Source organism: Salmo salar, chromosome 28, assembly GCF_965601325.2.
Source record: "Salmo salar chromosome 28, fSalSal1, whole genome shotgun sequence".
NCBI classification, from domain to species: Eukaryota; Metazoa; Chordata; class Actinopteri; order Salmoniformes; family Salmonidae; genus Salmo; species Salmo salar.
The window spans coordinates 17,119,907-17,134,598 of record NC_138318.1 but is presented as its reverse complement, the minus strand read 5'-3'; the positions used below and the strand labels follow the sequence as shown (position 1 = coordinate 17,134,598).

Below are 14,692 nucleotides of genomic sequence, written 5' to 3'. Positions count from 1 at the left end.
TAAAATGTATGCACACATGACTGGATAAATGCATCTGCTAAATGGCATACAGCATATTATTATATTCTATACTACTGGGAGTCAGAGACTAACCTCACTCTTACCTTCCCCCATTCATGTGCTCTTCTGTCGTCCCCTAACCAACCCCTAAAGTCCTTTGTAGTGCTCATTAGGAGTGTGTTTAGTCCAGCATGTTGCTTTAATCTAATCATCCTTCCTTCTCTGAACGTTTCACGGCTCTTTATTCTCTGTGAGAGAAAAGTCCTTGATGGGTCTCTCCCTCAGTCTCTCCTGGGATGGGATTACATTTTAGTCATTTAGCAGACACTCTTATCCAGAGCGATTTACAGGAGCAATTAGGGTTAAGTGCCTTGCTCAAGGGCACTTCAAGGGATTTGAAAGAGCAACCTTTCGGTTACCGGCCCAATGCTCTTAACCACTAGGCTACTTTCCACCTTGGGATCACAGCGAGATCTGTCAATAATAGCAGCACGGAATGGGATGGTGACAGGGGATATGTTTCCTCTGACAGCTGCTAGTTAGGGAAGAAGACCTGTGGATTGCTGGAGTAGGGGGTCAGGGATGGGCATTTTCATTGGGCCCAGCATGGAGCCTTGTGGCACACCACAGGTAATTAACAAAGGTGATGGATGATCAAACTGCCAGTTGCTGAGTCTTTCAAGGCCATGTGTTTTCCTGATCACTACAGTGATAATGTACGGTGTTGAAGGATACAAGTAGAGAATTTAATTAATTATGTAGCCTTTCTCCCTTCGTGGTGACTGAAGAATGGTGAAATAAGAGATGTATTTTCACACAATAAAGTGAGGTATCCAAACAAGTTGGGAAGGGAGATGTTTACTCAAAGACACACCCAGCCAGGAGACATTTGGGGCCAATTTCCTGTCTTTCCCTGACAGCACTGTTTGTGGACAGGCAACTTCCTCTGGCCAGCAAAATACTTTTTTTCTGTTTGTAAATAAACACAAACAGTTTTTGGGGGATTTCAAATGTCATTTGGGGAGTGTTGTCTGGCGATACACCCCCCCCAGCAGTGGGAGCCGTGGAAACGGCTGTGCGTGTGACGGACGTAGCTTGTAATGCACCTGGCACACACAACCTGCTCAGGCTGCCTGACGGTAACTAAGAGAGACGGCAGGCCATTTAAAATGTCCCCAAACCCTGGGCGGTTAGACTATCACTATGCATTTGGTAGGGACATGTGAAATCACAGTGACCTATAAATGCAACTGATCAGGGAGGGAGGGACAAAGGAGAATGAGAGGGAATCGTGCCCGACTTAAACTGTACAGTCATGGAAAATATTAGTTACTTACCGAGCACTCAGAGGATTGTGCAGAAGTGGAATGTGTTTAATGTATAAATGTATCCATTATAGTGTTTGTCAGCAGAACGTACAGTACAAGGCAAATTGGAGGTCATTATTACTAAGCATGGACAAAAGGAGAGGAAGAGGGTAGCTCTGGGGTTATCTGTATGCACAGCATTTCTTATGTAAGCAGAAGTACGATTTTTTTCCCTGGTCATTTAGCTAAATGTGCATTCTGCAAAATGTGAACAAACTATACAGAAAAATGATACCTTTCTTTATAGTCTTAATAAAATCATGTTCATGAGAACTATATTGGACACGTATAGTATACATCCCAGAGAAGACAGACAGACAAGCCTGATGACTTCTGCAGATGCACATCTGAGCCAAATATTCCACAGATCCACCCTTGGAAGGCAAAGCACCCCACAGTCCCTAATTGTCAGGCAAAAGTAGTTCCATTGGGAAGCAGCACGTTGGCGTGCAACAATATTATCTCTGCAGTGGGTCTAGCATGACAATTCCTCTTACCCTGTTATCAAATTAGTCAGCTGGACATCAAACACTCACCAAGCTATAGCCGCTCACTTAATTACATTCACCACCAGCACCTGTTTCCCCGCTAATGCCTCTCAGACATACAGAGAACACCACTCAAACTTGTTCTCCTCTTTAAAACCACACAGGGAAGGATTGGGTTTTTCTGCATTTTTTCTTACATTGACAAATGGGAGTTTAGTTTTCCTTGAGGCCCAACAAACCTCTGCCCCTGCTTTCTCCCAAGCCAGACTCAGATCTATTTGAGTAGATAAAACTAATCAATTTTCCAAGATCTACCATTTGGGAAAAATTTCCTAGAGGCAAGCTTCCCTCATATATTTTTTATAAAACATCACACATATACAGTAGTGGGAGGGAGTCTACTGCTAAGTCCGCCGGTATCAAGATGCGGCTCATTCTTCTGCCTCTCATAGAGAACATTCTGTAATGATTCCAAACGCTCTAACGTTCTCAAGAGTGCATACATTTAATCAGAACAATCTCAGTGGGGAAGGGGACTCCATGATTCATTATATAACAGCCATATTCCATTCCCTTTATAGACCCATATAATATCAGAGACTTTCAAACTGATTTATCAGAATGTCAGTAACAGTGCATCTGCATAGCTGCTGGACATAAAACTTTTATGGTCACACAACTGCAATGAAATGTGCCGTAGCAAAACTATACTCGTCCACTCCCAATTGTCGTTATGAATACAAACGATGGCATCATGTCAGGGACAGTGACTCAAAAAGGATCCCATCATTGTCAAAGCATGACTGGACTGCTCTCTTCTATACAGTATGTCTACCATATGAATACAGGTAATATCCTCATGTTCACACCTGTTAAGGCTCAGGTGTGTTTCCTTTGAACTTTGTCTTACCTGGCATGGACCATGTCCCCACACAGCACCATGAACTTGGGCCTGGGGCACAGCTTGTTGACGGCCTCCACAGCCTGCTGGGTCAGTTGGACCTCTTCGGCCCACGCGTCCCCTCCTCGTCACAGTCCCCCTCCCGCTAGGCCTTCATCAGACCCAGCTGGAGGTCTGCAAAAGATGAAGCAGAATGGACCTCTCCATTCCTTCTGCTCTCCTGGGAAGGTAGGAGGAGAGGAGAACAGGGGAGAGTCATGCCAGAGACATTTGATAAAAGATAGACTCAACATACGTTTTTTGACACCCAGTCTCTCCTCTGTTCGTGAAAGTAATGCCGGAGTTATAGTCCTAATAGCAGTATTCTTACAGAATACAGGACCCACAGGGGATTTTGTTCAAGCCCTTACTAATCAATTAATCATCAAGCCCTTGAATCGTTTAGTATTACTACTGTCTGTAACAAAAAGCCTACACACCCTGTGGGTCCAGGACCAGGAGTGGAGAACAACACTGATGTAACAGTTATTGTCATAGTCGTGTTTCCCCTCTCAATAAAGAAAACGGTTCAATAATTAGGCCTAACAGAACTATGGATATTGATGTGTGCATGGCAAAGTGTTTAAAATAATCTGGACATTACATAACGGGCCCATAACCTACAATAATCTCACTCAAATATTAATTTAAAAGGGCATTTGTTTTCACAGAGATAGGCGGGCATGCTGCGCCGCCAGTGAGTAGCAGTCGGGAGGACCTAAGACAGATCTAACATTGTTTTTAATGGATTGCCCTTGTTGCATGAAAATGGCCAGCAGAAACACACATCCACTGTTTGTACAATGTGTTAAGAGGAAGGACAAACAAACTCTCTAGTCTGGTCTGCATCCCTCATTCTGTTCTAGAAGCTCAAAAAGCTATACGCTGTGTATACACACATAGGACTACACACACACACACACACACACACACACACACACACACACACACACATACACACACACACACACACACACGGCCGTACACAGCAGGACTTCCTTTCTCATCAGAATCTTCAATGTTTAACAAGCAGCAAATTAATGATGGTGAATCACAGTACTTGGAACAACAGAAAAGAGCTTTGTCTTTGGTCTTTGTATCTTCGTTTAGGAAATAATGGGGATCATTCCTTGCTTCTATGGTTAACAGTAAGGGCAATTCTGCTACATTTTGACCTCATATTCATTATCTCCAGCACCATACCAGTGTTTACAGAATGTGACAACAGCACGTTTCTATGATCTGTTGTTAAAACAATAAGAAGAAAGGTCCTAAAAAATGCTTCTCTGTGACTTCACATGGTAGAATTAAAAGTAAGGAAAACTGTGATTTTTAAAACCTGCAACAAGTTTCTAGCCAGAGGGAGGGTATTTTCTTGCTCCCCAAGTCACCACGAATGTCATAGTTTGGAAATCACTGGTTTAAAAATATTGTATATTTTGATGATGTCATCAGGTAAAACTTTTTTAATGTATATTCTTTCTACAAAAAGTATAAATATACCATTTTCATATATGTAGACTGGTATTGTGCTGGAGATAATGAAAATGAAGTTGAAAAGAGTTGGAATTGGCTTAAAACATCAGATTTATTAAACACAATACCAATTAGATGTCTTACTTGATGACTATAAATGCACAATCATGGCATGGGAAATAGCAGGGTATTTGGAGGGATCAAGGTTATGGCAATGTAATGTCTGCTTCCAACTCACACCCTGAAACACGTAGATCCCCTGAACGCAGCTCACTTTCCAGCTCACACTCAAACACCTAGATCCCCTGAACACAGCTCACTCTCCAGATCCCAATCACCTGAATTCTGATCACACACCTGTATCTCTTTGTCACACACTATTTAATTCAGTTCTTTGCACCCCATCACTGTGAGGTATTGTTTATTTTGTGCCACATGGCTTTTGGAGTGCTGGGTTTCCTGTGAGTTACTCTTCCCGTGTATGGTAGTTTTGCTTATTCCCTGCCTGTACGTTAGCCAATTGGATTTCCTGTTATCTACCTATTGCCTGATCTCTCGGACTACGTTACTAGCCTTTTCCCTGCCTGTACTATTGCCCTTTTTGGAACCCCTGTGTATGACCTTCTGCCTGCCCCTGGACCCAGCTACCTGCCTCCTCCTGTGTATGACCTTCTGCCTGCCCCTGGACCCAGCTACCTGCTTCCTCCTGTGTATGACCTTCTGCCTGCCCCTGGACCCAGCTACCTGCCTCCTCCTGTGTATGACCTTCTGCCTGCCCCTGGACGCAGCTAGCTGCCTCCTCCTATGTATGACCTTCTGCCTGCCCCTGGACCCTGCTACCTGCTTCCTCCTGTGTATGACCTTCTGCCTGCCCCTGGACCCAGCTACCTGCTTCCTCCTGTGTATGACCTTCTGCCTGCCCCTGGACCCAGCTACCTGCCTCCTCCTGTGGGCCTTTACCAATAAACACCTGCTGCGCCCTGCACTTGAAACCAGCTCTCTGTCTCCCATCGTGTTCATTACAGGCAAATGCTAACTTATTTTGACATTACAATTTTCAGTCTAAGTTTATATCATTTTCACTGAAGACAGAATGTTGCTTGGGTACTTTTCATAGGTTGAAAACTTCCCTGAACTTCTACAATTCAGCAAAATTCTTATGCTGTTAAGGTTTATGCAGCAATATAATGGAATATCCTGCATCAGCATATGGGCCTTAGTTCACTGATCTCTCCATCACCAATTGGATATATGTGTTTCCTCCCAACCCTAGATATGTAACAGGCTAAGCCCTCTCTTTTTTTTTTACTGCCTCATGAGACAGACGCGTGATTTGTAAGGCTTTCATACTAGCCTAGCCTTTAATCTCTCATTCTAGGCAAGCCGGGAAACCTTTTAACATTAAACAAACTTTACAGTAGTGTGCGTCTCAGGAATCGCTGCTGCGTGAACTATTTTAGAGGCAACTTAAAAAAAAAAAGCATAAATAGTTTTTTACACAAGGAGCCAAAGCTCCCATGACCGCTGATAAGTACACGCAACTTTGTGCGGATGCGCTGAGCGAGCGCCACTTCAAACATAAATCGGAGAGAGGTGGCAGATGGTATGTTCAAACAATGCTAATCATAGTTCAACATGAAGCACTGAGGGCCTTTTTAATAAAAAATTTAAAAAATGAATAAAATATGGAACTTATGTGGAATTGTCACTTGAAGAGAAAATCCTATTAATTCCACCATCAGTTTGAGGTGCTGAAAAACTAACAAGGTTTGTAGAGATGTGATGGTGCAATCAGCAAAGCTGTCAGAGGAAGAGATTAGTCTGCAAATCTGATTAGTCTGAACACTCAAATGGCTCAGTCTGTAAACTTGGCCAGAAATTGGACTATTCAGCCCAGTCTGTTCACTGGTCAAAGATCTAAGGTAGATAGGGTCTTCACTAGTTACCACAGCTACAAAGTCATAAATTATGGCTAAACCTAACTTTAACATTTTAGTCATTTAGCAGACACTCTTATCCAGAGCAACTTACAGTAGTGAATACATACATTTCATGTATATATATATTTTTTTTTACTGGCCCCCCATGGGAATCAAACCCACAACCCTGGCGTTGCACACAACATGCTCTACCAACTGAGGCACAGGGAAGGATGCACTTCTACCTTATGCCTAACCTTAAATTAATGCCAAAAAGCAATTATTTGTTTTCATACATTTTTATGATATAGCCGATATACACTGAACAAAAATATAAACACAACATGTAAAGTGTTAGTCCCATGTTTCATGAGTTGAAAAAAAAAGATCCCAGAAATGTTTCATATGCACAAAAAGCTTATTTCTCTCAAATAAAATGCTCAAATTTGTTTACATCCCTGTTAGGGTTGGCATATCAAGAAGCTGATTAAACAGCATGATCATTACACAGGTGCACCTTGTGCTGGGGACAATAAAAGGCCACTCTAATGTGCAGTTTCATCACACAATGCCACAGATTTCTCAAATTACGAGTGAGTGTGCAATTGGCATGCTGACTGCAGGAATGTCCACCAGAGCTGTTGCCAGAGAATTGAATGTTAATTTCTCTACCAATGTCGACTACATCATCTATCTATTAATTTTGCTTGGCTGCATAACTTTTCTGTAGCAGCCCGTGTGACCGGCTGACCGCATCTGGGAGCTGTCCCTTAACTTTCTCTCTCTCTGTCAAGTGTCAATGTGCAGCGGGTAGGACGGAGTCAGGCGCAGGACACAGAACTGAGTAAAAAAACGTACTTTACTCGAATAAACCACAAAAATAATTCCACGCAGGGAACATATTCCAGCTCACAGAAATAGCGAACACTTAACAAAGAACAAACACACACAAAACCATGTGGGAACCAGAGGGTTAAATAGGAAATAAATAATAATCTAATGGAAACCAGGTGTGTACAATAAAGACAAAACAAATGGACAATGAAGCGTAGATCGGTGGCGGCTAGAAAGCCGGTGACATCGACCGCCGAACACGGAGAGGCACCAACTTCGGCGGAAGTCGTGACACTCTCTCTCTCTCTATATATATAAATATATAAACTCAGCAAAAAAAGAAATGTCCCCTTTTCAGAACCATGTCTTTCAATGATAATTCATAAAAATCCAAATAACTTCCCAGATCTTCATTGTGAAGGGTTTAAACACTGTTTCCCATGCTCGTTCAATAAACCATAAAGAATTAATGAACATGCACCTGTGGAACTGTCGTTAAGACACTAACAGCTTACAGATGGAAAACTTAGGAGACTAAAGAGGCCTTTCTACTGACTCTGAAAAACACCAAAAGAAAGATGCCCAGGGTCCCTGCTCATCTGCGTGAACGTGCCTTAGGCATGCTGCAAGAAGGCATGAATGACTGCAGATGTGGCCAGGGCAATAAATCCGAACATCACACCTGCGGGACAGATACAGGAGTGCAACAACAACTGCCCGAGTTACACCAGGAACGCACAATCCCTCCATCAGTGCTCAGACTGTCCTCAATAGGCTGAGAGAGGCTGGACTGAAGGCTTGTAGGTCTGTTGTAAGGCAGGTCCTCACCAGACAATGTCACCTATGGGCACAAATCCACCGTCGCTGGACCAGACAGGACTGGCAAAAAGTGTTCTCCACTGACGAGTGGCGGTTTTGTCTCACCAGGGGTGATGGTTGGATTTGCGTTTATCGTCAAAGGAATGAGCGTTACACCGAGGCCTGTACTCTGGAGCGGGATCGATTTGGAGGTGGAGGGTCCGTCATGGTCTGGGGCGGTGTGTCATAGCATCATTGGACTGAGCTTGTTGTCATTGCAGGCAATCTCAATGCTGTGTGTTAGAGGGAAGACATCCTCCTCCCCCATGTGGTACCCTTCCTGCAGGCTCATCCTAACATGACCCTTCAACATGACAATGCCAGCAACCCATACTGCTCGTTCTGTGTGTGATTTCCTGCAAGACAGGAATGTCAGTGTTCTGCCATGGCCAGCGAAGAGCCCGGATCTCAATCCCATTGAGCACGTCTGGGACCTGTTGGATCGGAGGGTAAGGGCTAGGGCCATTCACCCCAGAAATGTCCAGGAACTTGCAGGTGCCTTGGTGGAAAAGTGGGGTAACATCTCACAGCAAGAACTGGCAAATCTGGTGCAGTCCGTGAGGAGGAGATGCACTGCAGTACTTAATGCAGCTGGTGGCCACACCAGATACTGACTGTTACTTTTGATTTTGACTGTTACTTTTGATTTTGTAATCTGAAGAGATTTCACCCCATGCTTCCTGAAGCACCTCCCACAAGTGTAGACATTGTTAATGTTGTAAATGACTATTGAACCTGGAAACAGCAGATTTTTTTATGGAATATCTACATAGGCGTACAGAGGCCCATTATCAGCAACCATCACTCCTGTGTTCCAATGGCACATTGTGTTAGCTAATCCAAATTTATCATTTTAAAAGGCTAATTGATCATTAGAAAACCCTTTTGCAATTATGTTAGCACAGTATCTGGAGCATCAGCATTTGTGGGTTCGATTGCAGGCTCAAAATGGCCAGAAACAAATAACTTTCTATGGAAACTAGCCAGTCTATTCTTGTTCTGAGAAATGAAGGCTATTCCATGCGAGAAATTGCCAAGAAACGGAAGATCTCGTACAATGCTGTGTACTACTCATTACAGCGCAAACTGGCTCTAACCAGAATAGAAAGAGGAGTGGGAGGCCCCGGTGCAAAACTGAGCAAGAGAACAAGTATATTACATTTACATTACATTTAAGTCATTTAGAAGACGCTCTTATCCAGAGCGACTTACAAAATGGTGCATTCACCTTATGATATCCAGTGGAACAACCACTTTACAATAGTGCATCTAAATATTTTAAGGGGGGGGGGGGGGTTAAAAGGATTACTTTATCCTATCCTAGGTATTCCTTAAAGAGGTGGGGTTTCAGGTGTCTCCGGAAGGTGGTGATTGACTCTGCTGTCCTGGCGTCGTGAGGGAGCTTGTTCCACCATTGGGGTGCCAGAGCAGCGAACAGTTTTGACTGGGCTGAGCGGGAACTGTGCTTCCTCAGAGGTAGGGGGGCCAGCAGGCCAGTGGTGGATGAACGCAGTGCCCTTGTTTGGGTGTAGGGCCTGATCAGAGCCTGAAGGTATGGAGGTGCCGTTCCCTTCACAGCTCCGTAGGCAATCACCATGGTCTTGTAGCGGATGCGAGCTTCAACTGGAAGCCAGTGGAGAGAGCGGAGGAGCGGGGTGACGTGAGAGAACTTGGGAAGGTTGAACACCAGACGGGCTGCGGCGTTCTGGATGAGTTGTAGGGGTTTAATGGCACAGGCAGGGAGCCCAGCCAACAGCGAGTTGCAGTAATCCAGACGGGAGATGACAAGTGCCTGGATTAGGACCTGCGCCGCTTCCTGTGTGAGGCAGGATGGTACTCTGCGAATGTTGTAGAGCATGAACCTACAGGATCGGGACACCGCCTTGATGTTAGTGGAGAACGACAGGGTGTTGTCCAGGATCACGCCAAGGTTCTTAGCACTCTGGGAGGAGGACACAAGGGAGTTGTCAACCGTGATGGCGAGATCATGGAACGGGCAGTCCTTCCCCGGGAGGAAGAGCAGCTCCGTCTTGCCGAGGTTCAGCTTGAGCTGGTGATCCGTCATCCACACTGATATGTCTGACAGACATGCAGAGATGCGATTCGCCGCCTGGTTATCAGAAGGGGGAAAGGAGAAGATTAATTGTGTGTCGTCTGCATAGCAATGATAGGAGAGACCATGTGAGGATATGACAGAGCCAAGTGACTTGGTGTATAGCGAGAATAGGAGAGGGCCTAGAACAGAGCCCTGGGGGACACCAGTGGTGAGAGCGCATGGTGCGGAGACAGATTCTCGCCACGCCACCTGGTAGGAGCGACCTGTCAGGTAGGACGCAATCCAAGCGTGGGCCGCGCCGGAGATGCACAACTCGGAGAGGGTGGAGAGGAGGATCTGATGGTTCACAGTATCAAAGGCAGCAGATAGGTCTAGAAGTATGAGAGCAGAGAGAGTTAGCTTTAGCAGTGCGGAGAGCCTCCGTGACACAGAGAAGAGCAGTCTCAGTTGAATGCCCAGTCTTGAAACCTGACTGATTAGGATCAAGAAGGTCATTCTGAGAGAGATAGCAGGAGAGCTGGCCATGGACGGCACGTTCAAGAGTTTTGGAGAGAAAAGAAAGAAGGGATACTGGTCTGTAGTTGTTGACATCGGAGGGATCGAGTGTAGGTTTTTTCAGAAGGGGTGCAACTCTCGCTCTCTTGAAGATGGAAGGGACGTAGCCAGCGGTCAAGGATGAGTTGATGAGCGAGGTGAGGAAGGGGAGAAGGTCTCCGGAAATGGTCTGGAGAAGAGAGGAGGGGATAGGGTCAAGTGGGCAGGTTGTTGGGCGGCCGGCCGTCACAAGACGCGAGATTTCATCTGGAGAGAGAGGGGAGAAAGACGTCAAAGCACAGGGTAGGGCAGTGTGAGCAGGACCAGCGGTGTCGTTTGACTTAGCAAACGAGGATCGGATATCGTCAACCTTCTTTTCAAAATGGTTGACGAAGTCATCCGCAGAGAGGGAGGAGGGGGGGGGAGGGGGAGGAGGATTCAGGAGGGAGGAGAAGGTAGCAAAGAGCTTCCTAGGGTTAGAGGCAGATGCTTGGAATTTAGAGTGGTAGAAAGTGGCTTTAGCAGCAGAGACAGAAGAGGAGAATGTAGAGAGGAGTGAGTGAAAGGATGCCAGGTCCGCAGGGAGGCGAGTTTTCCTCCATTTCCGCTCGGCTGCCCGGAGCCCTGTTCTGTGAGCTCGTAGTGAGTCGTCGAGCCACGGAGCAGGAGGGGAGGACCGAGCCGGCCTGGAGGATAGGGGACAGAGAAAATCAAAGGATGCAGAAAGGGAGGAGAGGAGGGTTGAGGAGGCAGAATCAGGAGATAGGTTGGAGAAGGTTTGAGCAGAGGGAAGAGATGATAGGATGGAAGAGGAGAGAGTAGCGGGAGAGAGAGAGCGAAGGTTGGGACGGCGCAATACCATCCGAGTATGTGCAGAGTGAGAAGTGTTGGATGAGAGCAAGAGGGAAAAGGATACAAGGTAGTGGTCGGAGATTTGGAGGGGAGTTACAATGAGATTAGTGGAAGAACAGCATCTAGTAAAGATGAGGTCAAGCGTATTGCCTGCCTTGTGAGTAGGGGGGGAAGGTGAGAGGGTGAGGTCAAAAGAGGAGAGGAGTGGAAAGAAGGAGGCAGAGAGGAATGAGTCAAAGGTAGACGTGGGGAGGTTAAAGTCACCCAGAATTGTGAGAGGTGAGCCATCCTCAGGAAAGGAACTTATCAAGGCGTCAAGCTCATTGATGAACTCTCCAAGGGAACCTGGAGGGCGATAAATGATAAGGATGTTAAGTTTGAAAGGGCTGGTAACTGTGACAGCATGGAATTCAAATGAGGAGATAGACAGATGGGTAAGGGGAGAAAGAGAGAATGTCCACTTGGGAGAGATGAGGATTCCAGTGCCACGTGTTCTCGCATACCCCTAGAGCATCGAGCCAGCGGGGTGCTGGCTCGATGCTCTAGGGGTATGCGAGAACACGTGGGCAGACGAAGAGAGAGCAGTAGGAGTAGCAGTGTTATCTGTGGTAATCCATGTTTCCGTCAGCGCCAGGAAGTCTAGGGACTGGAGGGTAGCATAGGCTGAGATGAACTCAGCCTTGTTGGCTGCAGACCGGCAGTTCCAGAGGCTGCCGGAGACCTGGAACTCCACGTCGGTCGTGCGCGCTGGGACCACCAGGTTGGAGTGGCAGCGGCCACGCGGTGTGAAGCGTTTGTATGGCCTGTGCAGAGAGGAGAGAACAGGGATAGACAGACACATAGTTGACAAGCTACAGAAGTGTTGTTTCTTGTATTATTGAGTGTCTAGTTTGAGAAACAGATACCTCACAAGTCCTCAACTGGCAACTTCATTAAATAGTACCCGCAAAACACCAGTCTCAACATCAACAGTGAAGAGGCGACTCCGGGATGCTGGCCTTCTAGGCAGAGTTCCTCTGTCCAGTGTCTGTGTTCTTTTGCCCATCTTAATCTTTATTTTTATTGGCCAGTCTGAGAGATGGCTTTTTCTTTGCAACTCTGCCTAGAAGGCCAGCATCCCGGAGTCGCCTCTTCACTGTCACTGTTGATGTTGAAACGGGTGTTTTGAAGGTACAGACTGGTTCTGCACAGTATTTTGATGAGGTGATCTTTTTGAGCAGGTGAAAGGCAGTGAGTAGAATATGATAGCATATGGGAAATATGAATTGGTTATAAGGGAAATCAATCCACAGAACGCTATAATCCAACGTTTGTGAGGCATAACAAATATAATTTTGTGATGAATAGAGAAACGTCTCTGTGTATGTCACTGTGCATGGAAATAGAAGAGTGTTTGTGTGGACTCTTAGTCAGGCCAGTGTATAAAAGCATTAGCCTTCGAGTGTAAAAAATAAATACATACGTGTAGCCTATGCTCTTCAGGCTGGCAAAACAACCCCCCTATAACCCTCTTTCTAATCTCATTTGGAAGTTACCATAACGGAAATGTCTGCATCCCGTGACCATATTTTGTCCGTGCGCAAATAAGGAAAAAACTGAATTGCTAGGCAGCACAACTCGACCCACAATTCGTAATGCGCGTTTTGGGCCGCCACAGACATGTTTAACAATACAGTGATTTCTCTTTCTTCTTCGGAATTCCTCCTTACCTTCTCTCCTCCTATCTTTTTTGCGCACCATGCTCTCCCACCTCAGCTCTTATTCGCTCACTCCCGCTCAAAACATTTGTGCAGTTAGTTCTAGCTCCATCGACTCCTGTGTGAGAGCGCGCTGATGGATGTGAGAAGTGAAGTAGCCTAGATTTGATAACATCATGGAATTATTTTTCTAAGAACACCTGTAGAGAGATTGTGCACTGGGGAACTATTCTAAGAAGGACAATATCCATATAAATGCAACGTTTTATTTGGAAAAAAATAACAACAAATGGTTCTCTTTACCTTCATGGATGTCGAGGACATTAGTGAAAACGCTCACCAACACTGATGGCAGTGTTCTGCAATTTGCATGTATGTTTTTGGACTTTTCATAATACCAAGACCGTACGCTCTTCTTCTGCTTCTTCTTCTTCGAGTGTCTTCTGAAATGCGCTAGAGGAGCTGAAAGGAAGGGGGAGAAGGACAACACAATGAGGGGGAAATACTTTCTGCTCGGTTACTTGTTGGTCAAAGTTATGGCGCTGGTCTGCAAGGCGGACGGAGAACCAGGACAACTGGATGGCTTTGTCATGATGACGACGTCCAACGGATCTAGGGAGGACGAGGGCGCAGGCTTCTCAGAGCCCCCACACACGGAGGACCGGTGCCGCGGGTACTATGATGTGATGGGCCAGTGGGACCCGCCGTTCGTTTGCAAAACGGGCGATTATCTGTATTGCTGCGGCACCTGTGGCTTTCGGTTCTGCTGCTCCTACAAGACCTCGCGGCTGGATCAGAGCACCTGTAAAAACTACGACACTCCGGTGTGGATGATGACAGGTCAAACCCCGTTTAAGAAAAACGACCTCCGGCACGACCCCACCAAAGATAAAACTAATTTAATCGTGTATATAATCTGTGGAGTAGTCGCTATCATGGCACTTGTTGGGATATTCACCAAACTCGGCCTGGAAAAGGCGCACCGACCCCAGAGAGAGAATATGGCTAGGTGGGTTTCTGGGGTTCTGCTGCTGTTGAGCGCGCCGCGAGCTCCTTTCATGCGCTTGTTTTTATGGAGCTCGCTTGGTGCGCACATGTAGGCTAGAGCGCGCGCCACAATAATATTTAAAGCTTGAGTTCTAGACTCGTGCTTGCCAGTATTAGATTGGTAAACGGCTCTATTGTAATAGCCTTGTCACTGATAGTAGGAAGGATCCAATCTAAATGTGGTTCTTGTTTAAAATTATAATAAGAAATCCACCCAATATATTACTTTTACGCGCCCAATAAGACCTCTTCGGTGGACAGAAAGTAGCTGTCATCGACAGTTTATCAATTGGACTAGATTGCATAATATCATCAGACACTTGGCTCACCTGTGTGGGTTGCTTGCCTGCTTCACTCGCAGAGAGCACGGGGGCGTGTGTCTCTTGCAGTTGTGAGCGAGGCCACAATGCCCTGCACAACATGCGCATGCTATGCCTTTATTTGGAGATCTTTCTCGAACAATGGACCAATTTTGTCCTATTAGTTTTCATCATCACGTCGTATTTATTCTTAGAATTTAATATTTTCGAATTAATGTGGAACCCGTTCAATTAACTAGTCAAATTAACTTATTCATTTGAAAATGTTACATTTTGCTTTCTCTTGAACTCCCTGCCCTGTGCC

General features: G+C 45.7%; 2 protein-coding genes across 2 annotated transcripts in view; one reads left to right on the top strand and one right to left on the bottom strand.

Annotated features, from left to right (window-relative positions):
* The window catches only part of LOC106589202 (calcineurin-like phosphoesterase domain containing 1), a 62,573-nt gene extending 49,509 nt beyond the window's left edge, over positions 1 to 13,064 (bottom strand). Inside the window, 4 exon segments of the mRNA XM_082970359.1 lie at positions 2,766 to 2,883; positions 2,886 to 2,935; positions 2,937 to 2,976; positions 13,034 to 13,064. Of these exon segments, the coding sequence (XP_082826485.1) occupies positions 2,766 to 2,883; positions 2,886 to 2,935; positions 2,937 to 2,976; positions 13,034 to 13,064 (239 nt within the window).
* The window catches only part of shisa9a (shisa family member 9a), a 47,980-nt gene continuing 45,297 nt past the window's right edge, over positions 12,010 to 14,692 (top strand). Inside the window, exon 1 of the mRNA XM_014178923.3 lies at positions 12,010 to 14,030. Within this exon, the coding sequence (XP_014034398.3) occupies positions 13,513 to 14,030 (518 nt within the window). The 5' untranslated portion in view covers positions 12,010 to 13,512. The remainder of the gene's footprint in view (positions 14,031 to 14,692) is intronic.